General features: G+C 38.7%; 1 protein-coding gene across 4 annotated transcripts in view; it reads right to left on the minus strand.

Annotated features, from left to right (window-relative positions):
• The window catches only part of ARHGEF18 (Rho/Rac guanine nucleotide exchange factor 18), a 48,428-nt gene that overhangs the window by 812 nt on the left and 25,519 nt on the right, over positions 1-22,097 (minus strand). For 3 of the 4 annotated variants that reach the window (XM_052801040.1, XM_052801039.1, XM_052801041.1), the window contains 19 exons: positions 20,676-20,743; positions 19,035-19,098; positions 15,797-15,941; positions 14,876-14,988; positions 14,567-14,707; positions 13,846-14,096; positions 12,989-13,114; positions 11,613-11,730; positions 10,967-11,215; positions 10,078-10,154; positions 7,654-7,832; positions 7,168-7,259; positions 6,591-6,779; positions 5,788-5,925; positions 4,631-4,752; positions 4,134-4,190; positions 3,402-3,449; positions 2,332-2,799; positions 1,293-1,620 (listed from right to left, as the gene is read on the minus strand). In XM_052801040.1, coding sequence (XP_052657000.1) covers positions 1,293-1,620; positions 2,332-2,799; positions 3,402-3,449; positions 4,134-4,190; positions 4,631-4,752; positions 5,788-5,925; positions 6,591-6,779; positions 7,168-7,259; positions 7,654-7,832; positions 10,078-10,154; positions 10,967-11,215; positions 11,613-11,730; positions 12,989-13,114; positions 13,846-14,096; positions 14,567-14,707; positions 14,876-14,988; positions 15,797-15,941; positions 19,035-19,098; positions 20,676-20,743 — 2,973 coding nt within the window. The remainder of the gene's footprint in view (positions 1-1,292; positions 1,621-2,331; positions 2,800-3,401; positions 3,450-4,133; positions 4,191-4,630; positions 4,753-5,787; positions 5,926-6,590; positions 6,780-7,167; positions 7,260-7,653; positions 7,833-10,077; positions 10,155-10,966; positions 11,216-11,612; positions 11,731-12,988; positions 13,115-13,845; positions 14,097-14,566; positions 14,708-14,875; positions 14,989-15,796; positions 15,942-19,034; positions 19,099-20,675; positions 20,744-22,097) is intronic. The other variant, XM_052801042.1, reaches the window with a different exon arrangement.

The raw sequence follows: 22,097 nt of genomic DNA on the forward strand, positions 1-22,097 counted from the left end.
ATTCTGGTGTTATGGCCTGTCAGTTTCTTAATTTCAACAATAAAAGCAATTCATGACACGGTTACTCTGGATCCAAAGAACTCCTCTCAGTACACATTCCTTACACATCACAAAAACCAAATTCAATACACAGTATTTTGCCTCTGGTACAGAAAGTTTTGTTCCATTTTGTTCTAAAATCTACGTATGGACATAACAAGCATGCATCCCATTAATGCTCATGAGAGAATAGAGACCAATATATTTGTTTTATACCTTTCATATAAATTACAGAAAAACACCATTAAGTACATTTCCACTGCAGAGATCATTACGTAAGAGCTATTAAAAACAAACTTGGGGAGATGTGGTATTAGAGCTTTATTTTCCCTTTTACTAGCATTTGGTATTCAGAGTAAGAGGATATTAGGCTTCATTTATGTCCAAAAACATAAGCAAGTTTGCAATTGTACTCAACTTTAGGCATGACAGAGACAGACGTTTCTACAATGTGCAAAAGACTGTTCCCCTCCCCTCCCTACACGGCTTTGGCCTTGAGTCCGCTATAGCAGTGTAGGCCCAAGCGATGGGTAAGCTTGCCAAGTCTGAATCTTACACAAAGCTAAAAAGATAATTTTGTAAGTTAAAATTATAGGTCATTCTCCTAAACTGGCAGTAAGGCTATTTTAAGCGGTAGAGAAAAAGTGGTTTTTACTGCGTCTGTCATTGGCAAAGATCACTACTTTAGTACCCAGCAGTTAGCAGCAGAAATTACACCATGACAGGGTGACTGTATTTTTACTTGCTTCTATTTGTGACAAAATTAGCCCCTTTCATCTCTACAACACGCACAGCATCTCAATTCTGGCCTGGAAATCTGTATTTAATGACTGACTGGTGCTAAGAAAGGCATTGCATTCAATGTCGTTACAACTTTGGACAGATAGTGAGAAAAGGTTAAGCCACAAAACATTTCACTCAGGCAGAACAATTTTTTTTTTTTTTCCCCCTGCCCCCTTTAACACTACAGTTAGGCAAGAAGATTTTACATCCAGGTTTACAACCTCTGTCCTGCTGGATTACAGAACTTCACTTTCAACATTATCCCTTTGGGCTAGATTTCCAATTTAAATAGTATACACATGTAACTCCTAAGTTAAGGATTTGAAGAGCCTACTAACTGCAGTAAGCACACTAACAATTTGTAGCATATTAATTTCTCGGTTCCACATGGGTATCCAGAGGTTTAAACTGCAGCGTTCTGTCTCCCTGTAATGCTGGCAGAGATCAGAAATGCATTTAAATACACTTACCTGAACTGTCTGTCCTATGAGATGCTTTGCTCTTCCCACCTTTCTCTTTGCTTCCTTTTGTAAAAGTGGCCAGCTTAGTAGGAATCTGCTGCTGGACTGCAGCTGGTTTCTGTATCTGGTTAGTTGCACTCAGGAGATGTATTGGCACTTCATTCTTCAATGCAAGAACCGGACGATTCTCCAGGCTGGTACTGTCCCTGCGAACCAAGTCTGGCCGTTCCAGGTAATCCATCCCAGAGACGCTCACTCTCACAGAGGTTTTCAAGACGGGTAGAGATGGTTCCACCCCTTCTCCATTGAAGCTAACAGAATGACTTAGCATCTGGTTCTATGTGAGGAAAAAGGCATTCTAAGTCAAACAGGTATTTTCACACTTTCAGATACAATGAGAGACCACCCTCAGCCCTGAAAACATAAAGCACTTTCTAGTGAAAAATGCAACAGGTTAGATGAAGCCCACAGCATACTGGCAAACAGAAAGAAGAGCAAGATTGTAGGTCCTTGAACACTGAAAAGAACCTCAGCAGCTCCAGACTGTTTAATATTGCACCTAGCAAAGGAAGGCAAAAGCATACTGCATTAGGTGATGATAAGATGGACAGAAAGCAGGATTTACAATAGGAACAAATGAGCCAATTTAATCAGACTCCAACCTTCACATTTTGAAACAAAAGAAATATTTTTAGAAATCAACCGTACAAAATGCTACCAATGTAGTACACCTTCTGCAATCACCTGCCTGCAATAGGGCAGTGCCTGTATTTAAAAAATCCTCAGCCACGTTCAAAAATAACTTAATCTCTGTTTCTGTCTTTTTAAAAAAATAGTCCCATTACCAAATGTCTCAGTGGAATCTCACAGACACTGGGGAACTACCAAGCTCTGATCTCTCTGACAATAGCCATCACCAGCTATTTCAGATGATGGTTTAAGGAGCCTGGTAAAAAGCGACCATGGGTTAGTTCTGCAAAAAGGGCAACCTTCATTCAGAAACAAGCAGGTTAACAGAAATAAAACTCCAAGACAACGAATTCCTCACCTGTCCCATTTCTGGGGAGAATGTGCCTGACACTGTGTTCTGCTTCTTCAGCTTCCTTAGCTGATCCAGACGCTCCTTCTCTTTCTCAACTGCTCTCTGAGCTTCCCGCAGTCTCTCTAGGTCATGCTGATAGGCCTCCCGCTGCCTCTCGAGTTCTTCCCTGTCCTGATTCAACTTCTCTCTCAGCTGCCGAGTCTCCTCTTCACGCTCCTGCAGCCGAGCTTCTGTGCTTTCAAATTCCCTCTGCTGCCGACCCCTTTCCCGTTCCAGGCGTTGCTGCTCCAGCTTCAGCTGGCTCTGAAGTTTCTGTATATTCATCAGTTCTTCTCTCTGTTTTTCAAAGTTCCGCTGTTTCTCCTGCTCTAGCAGCAGATTGCCTCGTGTAGACTGCAGCCGATATTGCTTCTCCCGGTCCACCATGGTGGCTCGTTGCATCTCAATGTAGCTGTCCTGCTGAGATATCACTGCCTGGAGGGGAAATAAGAATTTCAGCATAAGGCACATGGGTTCAAAAAACACGCACGGCTAAACAAAAGACAAGAGCATCTACCAGATTAGATCACAGAGACTTTTGTCTTCAAGAGCAGATCTAACTTCCAGCTTGTACAGCCCATTGTGACTGACATGATACTGATGATGGACAAGCAAATAAGTTATGCTTACATATGTCCAAATTAACATTTCTTGCACCTAGAATTATTACTCTGAATCCAATCAGTGAAAATATTGCTGATTACAAGGTTACAGTAAAAACAACTAATACATACACACATGTGTATATCAACAACAATTTTAAGAGGAAATGAGCATGGAAAGCAGATGGAGCTCAAAGTAGCAAAAGAATTGCATTTAAGTGAGCAGGAAAAAGGAAACAATTACTTAAGACAACAGATCTAACACTTCCTCCAAAATACCAGACACAGTGTTTGTTTCCTTGAGTGTCAGGTCTTAAATTCTGCACTTCACTCTAGCTTTAGGGGATATTTTCAAGGTAGCTCCTCTCCACACCTGCATAAATTTTATTACATTTAATGCCTAACAAACCTCTTGGATAGTAAATAGTGGTTTACCTGAAGACTGAAGAGCAACTGTAACAGTGTTTGTATCCTCTGGACAAGCTGAAGAGGAGGTGAGGTAGGGAGAGGAAAAAAGACATTAGACACTTGAACAGAGCTCTGTTTTGATGCATTAGACTTTTTTAAAATTTTTAAACAGTGAACATAATCAACCCTATCTGTACAAAAACACACACAATGGAAGCATGGCTACAAGAGTACTTTAACACAGTAACAGCCAACAGAGCAATATGCAGGCATGACAAATTTCAGTGTATCAGTCCTTGCACAGATGTAAATCAGTGCCCAGCAAATCTCACTGGGATTCCAGGGAGCAATCCTCATCATAGCTTTCTTCACATGAGCTATTTAATGACCACTTCTTCCCATGCTCCAGCACTGAATCACTACACAGGTATAGCACTCATGCGTGATTCAGAGGCAAGTTTTGTCAGTGAGCTGAGAACATGCAAACCCTCCAAAGATGCAGGAAAAGTAGTTATCCAGCTCTTTGAAACGCATGTCTACATACCCAGAACCCATCTTTGTTTTCTAATGGGACTTTTATCTCTGCATTCATAATGCGTTAGAGTCATAAAGTACAGGCTGTTAATGTGCTTCTGGTTCCACAGACATTAAAAATACTGAGCTTTTTGGTGATTTTTTTTTGTTTGCTTGTTTTGTTTTTGCATGCTATTATAATATGGCTATTTCTCCTTAGATTTCCTAACAGCCCAAGTAACATACCTGAGACTCTATGGTGGGCTGAAAACCACTGCTGTCATCCAGCCTTGTTACATCACTCTGTAAAAAAGAAAAAACCAACATCTGCGCTAGAGACACTTGTTGGGCATTGGTAGTGCTGCCAAAACAAGCTGGAAGGGTTCATCTCATTAGGGAACAGCGTTTATTGCTGGAGTGGAGATTGGTCCCATACACATATAAAAAAATACTTAAATCAGAGGCCAGGCTGAAGCAGATGCATAGTGATTAAAACTAGCGTTAATGGTACAGCATCAAGTGAATAAATATAAAACCAAATGATCATGCCTCTCAAGTGCTAAGCCATGAACTCCCCCCACAAAACATCCTTAATAGACTCCAGTAATTTGACAGACAGAACTCTGTTACAGTCTAGCCCTACCAGCTATTACAATTTTTAACTTTACAAGATTTGTTCTGCACCACTATTATGAAGAGGAACACGAGGAAATGCATTTAAATAATGCATAAGCCCAACATACGGTTTGAGATCCTTCTTCTGCATCAGAAGGGAGGTCATGGAGTTGCACATCTGAACTTACTGCAGGGCCTCTCCAGTCCCACTGTCTCTGGTCACCACCACTGTTCTTCCTAAAACTACCACCTGAAAGAAGAGTGGAGTATGAGCAGCTCACACCAGCACAGGGCCTGTGAAAACTCATTGCATAACAGAGCAAGCAGAAAAGAATTGTGACTTTGATGTTAGAACCAATATGCAACTGCATGGCTTCTCCATGCTGATTCAGTAGAAGAGCAGACAACAGTGACTAGTAGAACTGCTCAAAAAAGTATAAAAACTTGAGGAGAGTGGGTTAAGGTAAACAGGGAGAGTAAGTTCAAATTACATTATACTATTTTAAGTGAAGCAACCACAATGTATGCATGAAAATGATCATCTGTGGCTACCAGAATTGCAAGCTCATAACATGGAATACTTGTTAGCAGAAAAATTCTATTCAAAGCAGCACCACTGTAAGCATGGAAGGAGCTAGCAGGAGATGGAAACCATACTATATGAAGCACCTATAGTATGACAGACATATATAGCCTTTCAGAGACAACAGAAAGTATTCTGGAGATTAACAACCAGTGAAGTAAAGACCATTTTATTTTTTCAATAAATGCCTGAAGCAAAACCAGAGATAAATAGTATCTAGTATTTCCACTCATTTTATTAATTAACTGATAAATCGTCTGTGCCAAAAGGACCATTTATATTATCTAAGGATTCAGCAACTCTTTAGTGACTCCACAGGTACAAAAGAAAGTGGAAAAAAGTTTTCATGATTCAATAATAAAAGCAGGCAGCTGAATTTGAATTTCCTAGGTTTTCAGGTCAAGCTTCCCCACCTCCCCAACAAAATTAAAATTCTGTGTGGAATTGTGGTAATTATAAAGTATGGGTTAAGGTCATGCTCTTAGCGTAACACCGAGAGCCCTACTCTGCTCTCTAGTGTTGGTATCAGAAGCAAAAGATACAACATGCTAGAAGTTTGCTCTTATCCTCCTTTTAGAGCCTGGTGAAGCTTCCTTATATCAGAGCCTCACTTAATTCACTGTTCTTATCTCATTCTCTGTACAGAGAAACACAGTAAAGAGCTAAGAAGCTCAGAATAATGCTGAATGGTCCCTTTCTTACTTTTATTTGAAATTGAGGGACTACTGTCATATCCTCCAAAGGTCTCTGCTCTCCTGGGGAGTCCTGACCCAGAGCCATCTTCCGGCTGACAGGATCCATTGCCTAAGTGAGTGAAGATAAGGTTCTGGAGATTTTCAGCTAGGAAAGAGGAGAACATGTCATGTAAACAGCCATGCCTATGCAGCAAGACAAGCGCATGATTCTAACAAGTTAAAAAAAAAAAATTTCAACCGTCAAATACATTAAAAGATCAGGCAGTTTGAGAAATTGCCTGCAGTACAGATGAATTTTCCTTCGTGACTAGCTCTTTACGACAGGCTCTTTGTATTGCACGTATAAAGATGACCTCTTCCTTGATTGCAAGTTAGATTATCAAGCCTTGTGTGTTTGGTTTTTCTTTTTTTTCCCAAAATAAAAATTATGTTTGAGCTTATTTTCTTTCTAAATATACTATCTTTAGATAGGCTATTTTAATATATAACCCTCATATAATATTATATTTCAGGACTGGTGTATTATTAGAGCACTCAGTTACCCATCTGAATAGACTCATCCTAAGACTCTACTGGCTGACCCTTAAAAATAAAAAAATCCAATCTGTGGACAAGGTCTTCTACCTAAACACACAAGGTGCACTTTACGTACCTTGCAGATTGGTTTTGAGAATAAGGAAGTCTGAACAGTGTTACATAAAAGTATTATGTTATTACAGGGTGATTTTCAGGATCTGTACTTAGATCCTATGTGCTTATCCCCACCCCTGCATTTGAGTGAATGCATACACATTCCCACATTGTATTTACCTTCTGTCACTGCAGACCTCAAAATTGCCTCTCCTTGCAGATTTTCTGAGATATCCCCCCGAAGAAGTAGCCTTGATCGAGATCCTTGGGAATGGTCTTCAAACCCATTCATTTCAGACATTTCTAGATAAATCTGTTGCTTCTCAGTTAGACTTTGCATAATCAGGTCATCTTTCATGTTCAAACGCTCTAAAGGAAGAAGCAAACTCAGTTTTGCCTTCCTAATCACTGTCAGAGTACAACGTTCAATTACTCATTTTATGGTCAGAGCATCAAATGCAGAGATATAATTAACAGTTAAGGGGAAAAACTCATGGAGCACACAAAGCTTATTAGGCTTATTTAACTTAACTATTTCTATATTTTGCAGAGATATAATTAACAGTTAAGGGGAAAAACTCATGGAGCACACAAAGCTTATTAGGCTTATTTAACTTAACTATTTCTATATTTTGCACTACCTTGAAAGACTTATGAAGGAGAAACTTGATCACATTATGTGATAAAAGAATAAGACAGTCATAAATCACAAATGATGCTGAGAAGCAGTTCGTGGAATATATAACTAAGTCATTACCTTGAAAGTCTTTTAACTTAGCAGCTCTTGCTTCAGCTAGCCTCCTCTCTGCTTCAGGTTCATTAAATGTTCCTCCTTCTTCATCAGGACAGCTGTAAAAAGGAAGAGACAGACAGATGTTTGATTTACAAGTTAGACAACTTAAAACCATCTCAGGATTCAACCTGAAATTTTTGCCTAGGATGTGGCTTATCTTGTGCGTCAATCTTCCTCCCTTATCCAAAGTCCTGTTGTATTTGGCAACGGTGAACCAATTTTTTCGTTTATTCTTAAAAAAAGCAGAATAAAGTCTTTGGCTGTTTTTTATTACATCTTTATGAGTGGCTTCTTCCCAACGAACACAAACAGGATTGCATGCTTCAATCTTACAAAGAAAGTTTAGGGATGGTCAAATGGATTTTTACAATAAATTTACACCTATGACTCCTGCGAAGAGAAGACAGATGAGCAAGAAATCAAATCCTCCCACTTTCACTCGTAATTTACCTTTCTACAGCTCTGCGGATGTGTGCCATCCAGGAATTCCTCTCCTCTTTTGAGCTTGTGTGAATTTCATACATTTCTGGTCCTTTTAAGGAAGCGCTAATTAAGAACATTGCCTTTTCCTCATTAGCTACCTCTCTTACAATCAACTTTTGCAATGAGATAACTGGTGGTTTAGAGTCCTGTAAAACAAAATATCATTTATTGCACTACATTATACACGTTCTCTGGGGTTTGTGCTTCCTAGCTCCCCCCATCTTCCTACTTATACAGGGCCAACATGACCCATAACTTTGCAACACTATAACTTTATTGCTATGGCCTCTTCACATGACATTTTTTACATTGTCATTTTTTACTCATCAACCATAGATGAAAACATGGAATGAAGAATGTACATTTCAAAAACAAGAGGTCTTGGTACCGATTGAATGTTAAAGTGTGTATCAATTTAAACACCTGAGGACTCCCCCTGGGTCCCAGAAGTCAAGAACAGGCTCAAAAATTTTGCTCAAAAAGACGCAAAAACAAAATTTGAAAAAGAAAACAAAAACCTTAACGACACATGTGTGAAGTGAAAGAGAAGCGTTAGAAGTTCTAAGTTGGCAAGTTAGCTACAAAAGAAATAAAAACATAACACAGAGGTGTTACAGCGTGCCATCAGGCCCTGTGAATAATAAAACAAGGTGACAGATAGTATATTGTGTAACTAAGGAATAACTGGATTAGCTGACAGTCTTTGCAATGAAAACAAATTTACAGGAGGGATATTAGTTACTGAAAACCTATCTACGCTTCATACAGCATAGGTCCAATATATGTAGCCTAGAAAGATCCTCCCTAGAAGAAAACAGCTCTTTGTAACTGCTGAACCTTCACAACATAATCTAGAATGATGATAAAACAGAACTGTGAAACAGACTTCAGGGACACTATGTTTTGCCAGCTTCTCTGAGCAGCTGTACTGCAATTCAAGCCATGAAGAGAGGTCACTGGAAAAACAGAATCATTGAGCAGATCCATTTGCTCCTCTGGCTTGATTTATCTATGGAGAAGTGATATCTAAATTTCAAATGAACTGTATACATACAACGATGCAAAAAATTGATCACTCTATAACTGCAGAGCATGTTACTGGGAGGGGGGAATCCACCATGTAGCAGAGATCAGCTTTTGGGGACTGTCATAAGCAACTGTATAATATATGCTCACAGAAAAGAAAAGTTACTAGGGGACATATAAACAAGGGCATGACCTTGCCAGTGGAGCAGCCATACTGACTAAGAGCATGTATGCATGCTCTTACTTCTTGGGAACAATGCTTTAGCCTTGATGTAAGCTACTCACACTTATCTCAAAGCAACGGCAGTCATATGGAAAACTGCCACAACAGTAAAGACACTGTACATGTATGTTTTTCCCCTCTATGAACTTGCTCTTCTGCTCATAGCTCAAATGTGTTTTGGAGAACAGGGCAGAATTAGTCTATCAGAGTCAATGTCATAAAATGAACTATTGTTCAAAGATTCACCTAATGCTGTTCAAGAGGAAACAACTTCCAGCCATCCTGATTTGTGAAAGTATCCCCACTCTGTGCATTAGAAGAAGGGTAATTTGAAAAGCAGTTGCTTTTACAGCCCTGAGGTCATCGAAATAGCTTTTGCCATTAGAATTCAGCTCTAATGTTAATGTCTTGAAAAAAAATACACCCAAGAAAACAATTACATAAAATAGTTTCTCTGTTACTGGTTCTCTTACAGCCATAACTGAACTAGATCAGGACAAAATGTACACAATTAACTGCTCTGAGGATACCTGTAGAAATGCCCTAGAAAAGCAAGCAAATCCACTGAGTGTTCTAGAGTGCTGCAGTAATTACATTTGCATTTAGTGCTTATTACATTTACTTCAGGAAAGTTCTCTGCCCCCAGTAAATCTTAGGCTACCATGACCCTGGTTACCATGTCCCTAACCAAAATGGAACGTTCTTCCCCTTCACATTAACACACAGAAGCAGACCTTACTTGCAAGTGCCTTTCAAAGCATGGTTCTAGCACGTTTAACATATATGACTTGTATAAAATAGGAGCCTAACAAAGTTCAGTGAAAGTCACAGCACAAGAAAAGGAGAAGCAGTGAACCTCAGAACGTGCTCAGGGCATCAGAAAGCCACAGGACATTTGGCAGCTAGAACTGGCTGATGCAAGGGACCGCTATTTTGCACTAAGGGACAGCGGGAGGGATTCAACAAGTACCAGAACTACTTCAGAAGTGGTTCTGTAATAGCTGGCTGGTTTACTAACTTAATTTTCCATCTGAACCTACCATAACAAGTGTCTAACATCTCTAACTGTATCTCTTCTGTAGTTACTGTCACTTTCATAAATACTCTAAGCGAATCTATTAAATAAGGAGAACAATACCTACCACTGATGCAAATGTGTATTTTTGGTCCTTTTCTTGTAAGAGCAACAGTACATCAGTTAACAGGACTGCCAGAATATCTACAGTAACAACAGAGAAAAAAAAAGAAGATTTTAAAGCAGGAAGACTGTCCAGACTAAAAAAATCGCTTGACTTAAATTTCCTGTGGGTCAGGGAATAGCACATGAACATTTGCAATATTGGGTGGGCTAATGCCTTCCGCTTGGGTTGTCCACAGACAGCTTGTAGTCGTGCAGAACCAGCACAATACAAATAGAGCCTATTTAAAGCTTGAAAAACAGCAACTCGAACACTCACGAGGGAACAGGTCTGCCTCAACAGCAGATTCTTCTGGAACTGCAGCCATTCACAGTACCACCTACTCTTGGCTGCATTTTATGTGCCATTGAAGCTTTTCCTTGAACACTTGAGCAATGAAGCTGTTAAAATATTTGCTGATGGACACTGTTTTGATTTTCTGGCAAAACAGACATTATGCAGAATGAAGGTGTCATGGGGTTGGCACAACACAATTTTTCAAAGTGTGAAGCAGAGCTCGCACAAGATAATGCCTTTCCACAGGAGACTAAGTCAGTATGACTCAAAGCTTTGTCATCTATCTAAAGACCTCCCACTTGAATTGGAAAGCAGATCAGACAGATAATAAGCAAACACCATAAGGAACTTACCATGGACCATTATAGAGATGCTTATTGGACAAGACAAGAATAGAACAAGTGCTATTTCTTTCAATATCCTATTAAACAAGCAGGTTATTGTCATCTTATTTTATACTCGATCGATCGGTAATAAACAGTTACTAAAAAAAAAAAAATATAAAAAAAAAAAATCTTGTTCCCTAGTTGTACTTTTCCCCTTCCTGGTCCTTTACCTTTGAGTCGCCCTGATGCAGCTTTCCAGTACAGCATCCCATCCAGTAGAAGCCGCCTCTGTCCCATGTCATCCTTCCGGAAGAAAAGCCCATTCTTGCATTTCCCAGATGATTTTAGCTCCATTTTATGCATAATCTCTTTAAGGCGCTGCCCCTTCTCACACTCATTTACCATGGCATCTACATGAGTGATTGTGTCCTTAATTAAACTAAGGGCCTGGGTCAGGTCTTCATAATCTCTAGTTCCAGCTAAGAGAAAAAAGTAGCAGTCAGTCACACTTTCAACTCTGGAATGCAAGATATGAGCCACCCAAACATATTTTAACATGAAGGTTCCATACTGAATATCTAATAGTATTTCCTAAGAGCTTAAGTTTAAAAACTCTAAACTCTAATGAACTGACAAGCTTTACTACTGTTTTGTGGTTTCAGACTTGAAACTGAATGCTGCTCTTGACCCTCTGATGAGGTGAGATTGATCTGGATCTGCATCTGGAACAGCATCTTCAGCTAACAAAGAAGTGAAAAGTAGGTACAAGGGAGTACCAGCCTATCCCTCCTTGTCTGAGGAAAGAACATGCAAAACATGGGAGAAAAAGGATCAGCAGGCAACTGTGAGGCTTCTAGGAAAGATTAAACAACCTACCTTCTGTATTCTGAATAATACGTTCCACCAAGACTGGATATTTGGTGATGCGTTGTGTAACTAGAAGAATACACTCCTGAACACCAAGTCTCCTCACAATGGAACAGTTGCCGATTTTCTAGAAAACAAGACAGGCTCATCACACCCATTGTATATATTGCTCTTCTAACTCCCTCGCCTCTCCATCTGCACATTTTCTGCCTCAAAACATTTTTGTACAATTAGGCATAGCACCACAAAATTAGCTGCACTCTTTTACTAAAGCAAAACTCCTGATAACACTATAAAAATTGCTTTTATTACTGGAAAATATTTTAGGTATTATTTTCAACTACTGTTAACTAAATCTGGAGCCAAGCAAAGTTCCAAATCTGAACTGTCTGACTGCCTATTTGCTAAGTGATTGCCTTTTATAATAAGATCAGTCCTTAAATACATAGAAAATACTATCTTTTTAAAACAGACCCAATAACCTAACAGCCAAATTAGGTCAATAATGAATAAAATAAGTGTTTATTTTACCACTGTATATTCACGAGTAGGCTGATCTACAGAAACACATTTTTGTTTAGAAAGGGAAGACTGTAAAGCATCAGAATCCCACTAGTTAGTCTGACTGCAGGTACAGAACAATCCTGACAGCAGAATACAGTACCGAGATCTTTCTTTACAAGGACTGAGGCTGTATATTTTAAAACTCTGGTCACTTACTTAGTTCCTTGAAAGTAAAGGATTCTCACTTTTAAAGACACCTAGTTAAGAAAAGCTATAAGTATAGAGCTATGTTGGAAAGTTCACACAGTATCACTTACTGATGACTGGAAAATGAGAATACTTAGGACTGTGCAATGCCACCTGAGATTCAGGTTACAGGCTTCCACTTTGGCCATGTCTCTTCAGCCCTTCCTCTTAACTGCACATTACAGTGTACAGCAGATAAACAAACCACCCTGGAGCCAATCTTCTGGTTTTGGCAAGATGAGGTAGTGGGCAAAACTTGACTAAGAGTACCTGCTTTTTCTATAGTAGTTCATCAACAGCATTTCTCATTGATATAATTTATTATCAAGCCAATTTACAAAGATGGCCACACAGTAGGGCAGTCAGTGATAGAGCCATCAACAACAAATACTCTGTTCCCCAGTCCTATGTGCTCTCAAAAGCCTGCCTCAAATTTAACACCTGCTAATTGTGGCTTTGTGTCCAAACAGCTCAAAAGGTCTAAAATACAAGCAGCTAACAACCCATCAAATAACGAGACTATGCCTCTAATCCTGCTCATTCAAATTTAAGAGATCTTCAAGTACAAAATAAAACCCAAAGTGGTCAAGTATATTTTGCACAGTAAGAATGGGAGACTTCTGGTTGTCGCTTACCTTTATTAAGTTTTGGAACTTCTTATTGCTTTGGAGCAGGTCTTTATAGTGACTAACAGCTTCATTGTGTCCACAACAAAACACACCATATTTTTCTTTCATTCTCTCCCCATATTCACCTGAAAACTAATTTGAAATATAAGAATGAAAGACATGAATCATTAAGAGTAAACCTACCTCCACTGCAAGACCCATGTTTAACACGGTTTTATGGTAACCGATTTCTGAGACATTTCTTTAATATTTCAATTTCTTCTGTACCAGAAATGAGAGATTTACAAGGTGTGACATCTGAGAACTTGGAATACCATAAGATAACCAAATATTAAATGACAGTTGTCATCCTGAGAATTTTTAAAAGGATTTCTGGGCCTCTGCACTTAAAAAGTCTGAGGACTGTAAAAAGCGAAGGGCAAAAAATGGTCATGATATATGAAAGAAAGTGTTGCATCCACTCCATACCAGAATGGGTGCTAAAGCTGTAATGAGTTCAAAGGATCTTTACTGCATTTTTAAAAGGTCAGAACCAAGAAGCTTGGCATTAAATGGAGAGCCATGTTTGGGATGGGCACAAGAAATATGTTACTTTACTTTTGCAACAGAGGAAAAATAGAACCAAACCATCTGCATTCACATATCCCACAACATGCATACACATATGCCCAAAGAACATTTAATGAACGTTTGGTATTATTTGTGACCAGGTATGTTCCTGGGAGTCATGCTCACACATTACACTGGGAAGATAATCTTAAACCCACTATTAAATCAATCTTTACATAACATAACTTTAACCTTACAGTTAGCTCTTTAGAAATTTAATAGTGTCAACAACATTGGTAGATTTTGATTCATACCTGTTTTACCAAGAGGTCTCCAATGTTCTGGATTATATAATTTCGGTCACTGCCTTCTTCCAAGGATTCCTTTCGTCGCTCCTTTAACTGGAGCAGAAATTGCCCATGCATCTCCAGCAGCTCATCCACACAGGGGAAGAGCTTGTTGATGACTGCATTTGGGAACTGCAGTTCCTCTCTCATGGCTTTGGAGTATACCTTCAGCATTATTTTCAGTGTCCTAACATGGTGCATTTCAGTCTGCATTAGTTCTGGGCAAGGGGAAATAAAAAAAAATTAAAAGTCACTTATATGCTGTGCAGTGACTAGGGAGATATAAAAGAGCAGGCTCTGACAGCCACCATCTTTTGCACCACCTTCTTCTTCACCACAATTTTTGCATGACTGATGTGAAGCTCGTAAACTTGCCCTGTAATCTCCCAACCAAACAGTGACCGAACCTACTTATTTAATGACATCTCCCAGTTGCAGTTGAGCTATTCCCTAATTGTATAGCTGGTCTTTGCTGCTTACACAGGCATACTGAAAACTATGGGTTGCTTAAAATCATTAATAGGAGGACTTATGCACACTAAGACAGGTAACAGACTTGAAAATCTTCACTCAATTTTAGTTTTCAAGCACAAGTCAAAATTGGAGCCAATAAAAATGATTACTGCTTTGTTTCAAAACAATGGCACTATGAAATAGAAAAAGTTATAAGAATAACAAATACTCTTACCATAAATGACATCTTGCCTTTTTATAACGTCTTTCTTTTGCCTTTTTGCATAAGACTGTTCCACTGCAACACTCCAAGACTCCGCCTCAAACTCATGAGCATCTGTTTCTATTTCACTTCGGAGTGATACAGAATACGCATCTAGACCAAAAGCACATTTAAATTCAATTATTATTAAATTTTTTCCCACCATATTCCCTCATTACCATCATTAACAACAACAACAACAAGAGTAAAAACATCTCAGCGCTGCTTTAAGACCGTGTAAGAAATTACATAAAAATCCTGAAAAGCACAGAAATTCCATACCTTCCAGAAAAATGGAGTCTGCTGTTGAAGGTGCAAGCGAGACAACGTCATCTGAAGTCTGCTTAAATTTTATAAAGCCTGAATCCCCTTCATCCATGTCTCCTGAAATTAGTCTAAATGGCCAAGGGACCAAAACAGAACATTAACATTTTTTAAAGTTGCTTGACAAAAAAAAAAAAAAAATCCAACTACTTTAACAAGCATCTTTTGTTAACTATAGTGCAATTAACTTAAAATAAATATATAAAAGGTATCATTGCACTCCAACTTTAAACAGTCAGATCAATTTAGCAACTCCATCACTGAAATATTACAGTTTTAATTAGAGCAGCATGAGTAAGTATGCAACTTCTGGTATGACATTTTAAAAAGACATCACCTGGTGACAAGCCATAGCCAGTTCAGAGTACAAAGGGCACTTTCACTGAGAAGGGAGCATAACTGTGGCACATAAAAAGTAAACAACTACTTTAAAACAGCAGATAGCTTTGAATTTGTCTACTATTTTGATCAAGGTATCCTACAATTTAACACACTGCTGTCTTCTACAATAGTCAGAACTAGCACAACCTAGAATAACTGAACTCAGAAGAGATTACTGAATTTCAACAAGTCTGAAGACAAATATACCCATGAAAACCATAATCTAGACAGAGATACTCAAATACTGCCCTATTTTGTATGCTATCTTTCATGACATAGTACAAAGGGACTAAAGACAAGGTGATTTAAACAAACAAGCAAAAAAGCTTACTGTTCAGGGAAATGAATTTCAGCGTTAAAAGCTCAATAAATCTCTTCTGAGCTTGAAAACCAATGTGAGTTCTTGCTTTAGCTCTGCAATCGTTTTTCTTTTCACACTGGGGGGGGTTAGGGGGTGCAGCAGAAGCTAGTAAATTAGAAAAGAAGCAGTTTACTTACCCAAATTTATTAACAGCTCCAGCAGTATTCAATGAAGACTGAGAATTTCCTCTTTGGGCGATAGTCATACCGAGATTCCGTGATAGTACTGGGGTGCCATCCGGTCCCAGGAGAAGACTTCGGGGCTGCTCCTTCAAAGAAGCAGCTAGAGAGGCAAAAATTGAATTGGTACTCAGAAAATGAGGCGTACACTGCAGATTGCCTGCTCTCAAACCTCTCTCTGAATGCGGACGGAGAACAGACAGGATCTTGGATGTCAAGAGCTCATTGTCCAAAAAAACATTCTCATTCCATTTTCTTGAAAAGGAACCACAAAAAGACAGCTCAGGATGAGCTGGTATTGTATTGCTTCTGCCGCTGCTTTTTGAATTTGTATTCCCCATGCTCACTACTGGCTGCCCTCAGACTTGGCACAGTAAAGTGGCCCCAGAGATGCACTGTTTTTATACTACCTGTGATCCTTCTAGAAATGTAAAGCTGCCACTTAACTTACTGTATTGGCTAAATCAGCAGGTCTGAAGTGCAGGAAATTGGTCCCTACTGTGCCCATTTAGTGTGGAAATTGCAAAGTATCTTCTCCTTTAGTAAAACACCAGAACCTACACACAATTATTCACACCCTACCGTATAGGGCACAGAACATTTCATGGCAAACAAGAAAAATCTGAGATCACATAAAACCCACAAGTTCTTTGCAATGCTTATTGCTACACAGTGATTTATATCTGCATGCACACACACTGAACATAATAGATACCAGAGCTAAATTTAATTTTAATACCGCAGCTTTTTAATGCTTTTTAAATCTAGACAGACTGTGAACTGGAAAGATATTTAAAACTTTAATCACTATTACACAATACATGGAAGCCTGTAATAGACTTATAAAAAATGGATACAATTATTTAGCACTAATGTCTGTAATGAATGATAAGGAACAGGAGACAAAATACATCCTTTTAGAAAAGGAACTTCAGGGAAGTCAAAGATGAAGAATCAGCCGGACAATCTTTAAAACTTATCACTGACAAGGGCTGCAGCTGCCCTTTTTTCAAAGTGCTTTTAAGGACATGGGGGCAGAAGAAATCTCATGGACCCTTGAACCCAGGACTCTGCCATCGCAAGCAACCTTTGTCTTACACCCAGACCAAACTCCTCTTCCAGTACTGTGTCTGGGAGGCTGCTTCAGGACCATGCTGTTGTAGCAGTTCAAGAGGGTCTCCAGTTCCCCGCCAAGGTTTATGCATCGCCAATTTACAATTTTTCTTGTAAAAACACTGGTATCTACCCATCCCCCCAAATTCCCCTTTCTTAGTCTGCACTCCTTGGTGTACCTCCACTAACAATTACCTCTCCCTCTACTTCTGCCTTGCTCAACGAAACACAGCTAAATAAAGGTATTCATGTTTTTTCTTATGAAACAGGTTTTTCCACATTTCTTGATATCCCATACTCTACTTCTACTTGTCTCTCATTTCACCTTCCTTGAAACAGTTGACTAGAATCGTATTAGGGCTGCAGCAAAGGTTTCATCAATGACAGTTAACAGAAATTATATCACCACATCTCTTACTGCTGGAAATACCTTTCCCAGAATCTGTTTGGGTTTGCAATCTCCTGGTTACACACATAGCACATTCTCAATCTACAACAAACGGGGTAAACTGAGTCCTCTTCCATCATCTCCAGGTGATGAGCTCCAAGCCCACTGTCCCGAAAGAGGAGACTAAGTAAATATTAGCAAGATTTGTAAAGGCAGATTTCTTAAAGAAAAGCTTAATAATACATGTCCTCCCATTTCCGTTTGGGAAGTATTGAAATCATTAGCCATCAAGTTCTCTTTCTGTGCTCCACAAGCCAAGAACAAGTTCTATTTCACAATGGTAGGCCAAATCTAAAAATCTCCAGAGGCAAAACATGGGGAGAGGGATAGGGAGAACACAAACAACACAGTTTATACCTTTCTTAAAATGTATTTCTCTTTTACATTGATACAATACCTTTGGCCTTTTTTTACTGGGCACTGCAGTCTGCCGTGTTTTACTGTGGGTGAAGACATATGATGCCCATGCCATTAGCTGTTCCTTTAACTTCCAGCTTCTGCTTTTGACTATGGAAAATAAGTACTGGCTGCCTAGCAGAGTCTGCACCAACAAAAAGCCATTTTCTGAGTTCAATTAGCACTGTCTGCACACTGCTGAGAGCCCGTATCGATCACTGTTAACCTATCACACCAGACCAGACTGTATACCACAGAGCTGTTTCAACGACAAGCCCTACGGCCAACTTTTCCTATTTTCATTATTCCTTATTGTTTCCTATTTTAGCCTCTGCACTTTCCCCTAAATGCACAAAACCATTCTCAGTAATGCAAACAGCCACTTATCTTCTTATAACAATTATTCCCTTTGCGCTACCTCTTGGTAAGAATCATTCCATATAGAAGTACACCTTGCAATGCAAGTCAAATGATACCTAACAAAAACATATGAAACACACATAGTAATACTCAGACATTCATGTCAACTGTGTTTCTTACAGCCATCAAAGCAACCAAATGGACCAACTGCAAGGCAGAAAATAATTCTGCTCCAGTTACGGTCAATCACCTGAGCACCAAGAAGCCTGTTCTCTTAATGCAGACTTCCTAACATCTACAAATTAAAATGCCATTTAAATTATACAGCTGTGGCTGTGATGTCTTTTGCAGTAGCAAAAAGCTATTTCAAAGCCTGTGCTGCAACAGAGCTGTTCTTTCCTCTTGTTTTTTTCTCCCAGATCCCTTTTCCCACTTCATCTCAACACAGATTTATGTTCAGACCATTAGTGCTAGCTTGTCTTAGAGATTTCTAGCAACCACTAGCTGCAGGCAAGTTTTAAATAGACAATTATGAAAATCTGATGTAAAACAAAGTTCACAGTTCTAGTCTTTTCAGAGGCCAGAGAATAGACAATCAATGAAAAACTAGCTTATTGATCCCTTTTCACCATGATATTTTGAGGTTACACAGCAAGAAGGTATAAAGAAAAATAAAAAGATAAAAAGATAAAAACACACAGGAGATTGCTAGGAGCCTCTAAGCCATTCCCAATAGAAAAAAAAATGAAGCCATCTTATTAAAAGAGACCTTTTCTATACTTCAATAACACGCTCTGTATAGCCTTTAAAACATATTAAAGAAAAAAATACAATCGAACAGATAAGCCTTGAGCACAGAAATCATTCTTTAGTACAAACCTGGGGAAATGCACTGGGGCGAACTTTGTGGAGATCCAGAAGGTCTGTGCTGCAAATCTTTCTGCTGTAGGAAAAAATACAATATTCTTACACATACAGACCAAACTCAGTCCAAAGTGAATCATATTTTTCCTATCATATAGCACTAACTGTAAGTGAAGCTGTATATGGAAAGTATAAAAGATTTGACACAGTAACAGTTTTGATTTTTTCCACATTTCGGAAGAACGGCATATAGACGTTAACATTTTGTATAAAAATCCCATAAAGTATAAATCAGACTGAAATAGAACCAAAAATTAAGTTACAGCTGAATTAAAGCTATGATAATAAATAATTTATTAAATGAAAGCAAACCCTTTATGTAGACAGTCTCCACCTACACTTTGCTGCTGTTTAGTTTACAGCAATACTAACTAAACTAATCCAGCCAGTTTCAACAAAAATTTAGACTGCCCATTTAAAATTGCATCTTTGGTAATCTGTACAGCTTTCTTGTTCTTACAACACTAGGATATTACAATTCACTGAGATACAATTTATCAAAGCTGCAAAGAAATTAAATAAGTAATACAGTCTGTAACAAATGGCTTTTGGGGAGTCTTGCTTCACTCTTGAGGATCTCATTTCTGACTTCATTCCTCGTATCATTTTGTGCTACCGCTCCCTCTTTGCTCTCTTCAGGAGTGGTTTGTCAGGGCTGATTCAACCATGAAGGTGCGGGAGATGGTAAAGAATGGAAATGAAAGCATCAGAGCAAGTGAGTTTTTCGGTTTAAAAGGAAAATGCACAATGCCTTGAGAAGTTTAAAAGTATATATCAAAAACCCCACAAGAACATTTCTGCCCTCAAAAGAGTTACATTCTAAATCACCAATGGCTGAAAGCACTTCCTCTAACCTCTAATTGGCCAGGTTTGAGCTGTTCTGCTCTCTTTTTTCCCCCTCATAGTACTCCCTAATCTGCTATCAGTCTCTGAAATCATCAACACTTGCAGGTTAAAACAAACTAAAACTCCCTCAAGTATAATTAGTTATAAGGAGGAGGAAATGGTTTTCAAAACCAATACCAGAATAAAAAACCCCGACAGATAGACAGCTATCTGAAACCAACCTGTGACCTTACATGCAATCACAGGCAGCACAGTGACACAGATAAAAAATGAACAGATTAGCAATATATCAAGTTCACCACAGTTCAAAAATGAAATCACTTATTGTGCATTGCTCAGCCTATACACAACTGTTTTAACCAAATTCCCCTCCACCCCTCACACTCTTCTGTCTTGCTTTGAGATGGCACAACCTATTAAAATAGAGTGGCATAAAATTCAAAGGTACCATATAATTCAATTATGTTCCCCAAAAAAGTGATGGGTTTCAGTATCCTTATAAGGGTTAGTCACAGTTCTGACAGACACAAGCAATGGTAAGTAATTTTCAGTACAGCAATAAAATGTTTCAACTTTATTTTCCCTACATACATTGTCATAAATTACTATAATGACAAGTTAATAACTATTCGATGTCTTGAAGATGTAGGGCAAGATCCTATACTGATGTAAATTAGAACGCTAGCACTAAATTAAGCTTACTATGCCAAGCACTGTTATTATAAAAGAACAACAAATTTTAAAACCCACCTTGGGTCTGATGCTGCTGCATTCAGCCAGTAAACTCTTGCAGTTCTTATGGACATTCACTGCACAATCTGAAACACACACACAAAAAAGTCTTAAATTATTCCTGTCATTCCCATCTAGGGTAAAGGAAGAGTGACACATAAAAGATCTTAATTTTGTAAGAGATGCAGAGTAAGCTCAGGTGTTTCAGTGAGCATCCTTGTTGTGCATGTTCTGTTCTTCATTTTACACCAAATACTCAAGCTTCTTCAATAAGACTCAGAATCATTGATGATGCAATTCACTCATGCAAGCACAAAGAGACACTACCAGATGCACTAACAGTACTCTGCTTAATTTCCACTCAACGAGGGCACTGCTTTCCTCATATTTGCAAAGGTTATTTCCATGTGTCTCAATTCAAATTTGATAACATTCAAGAAGGCAGCAATTTATTTGGCTCCGTAGGAATAGCTGCCTTTCTGCACAGAGTATTAGTAGGAGCTGAAGTAAGTACAGTAAAGTTCAAAACGCACCACTGAATCACCAGAGTAGTACCACCATCAGAGCATTACCACTTTTCTAGCTTCGCAAAAGAACTGTTTCCAGATAAAGGAACTAAAGCAGCCCTCGCTCACCCAAAAGGCATAAAACCATTAATAGTATAGTAAAATATCCAATCTCTTTTTTTCCTTATAATAACTGCTGCTTGAGAAAACAGGATGACAACTGGTAGTGTCAAATATTTTCTGCAGTCTTTCTGTCCATCTATAAAATAAGATCCTTCAGCAGAAGCAGGACACCAGCAACTCAGACAGTAAAGGAAACCAGGATTGGTTTCTTCCCATATATTTCGGGCATGCCTGTTAAAAGAGAAATAGAACAAAACTGGGAAGATGAACACTGTATTTGCTAGAGAAAATCCTGTTTTGTTTAAAGCACAGAGAAAAAACTATTTAAGGTCTCTTCATCCAAACAGAACTATCACCCACGCCTGGCGCCAAGACTGGTGATCTGCTTTAAGGCTCCTGGCTTACATAGAGAAATGCTCACTTGTGTTTTCCATAATGACAGTACACCTCTAAGAACAGGAGCAAAATGCTTACTTGGCCTTAAACACAAGTAAATTAAGATAGATATAAAAACAAGACTGAGAGAAAGACAGTGCACAGTCCGACAGATGCTTACATGTTATGCAACTTCCACAAATGTGGGAAATAAGAGCAGAATACTGCACTTTGAGTGCCTGCACACAAAAAATTTCCACAAAAACAATCACCTCCTGTAACTTCTCTCTTATTTTTGATATTTCTACCAACATCACACCCTGTGCAACAAAACAAAAGGCCCTATATCTAATTTCAAATGCATGTGCCTCTGCAAATGTATGATAAAAACCTATCAAAATTATTCACTAGCTAAAACTATGTGGAGAATAACAAA

This window comes from Harpia harpyja, chromosome 11 (genome assembly GCF_026419915.1).
Source record: "Harpia harpyja isolate bHarHar1 chromosome 11, bHarHar1 primary haplotype, whole genome shotgun sequence".
NCBI lineage: Eukaryota > Metazoa > Chordata > Aves > Accipitriformes > Accipitridae > Harpia > Harpia harpyja.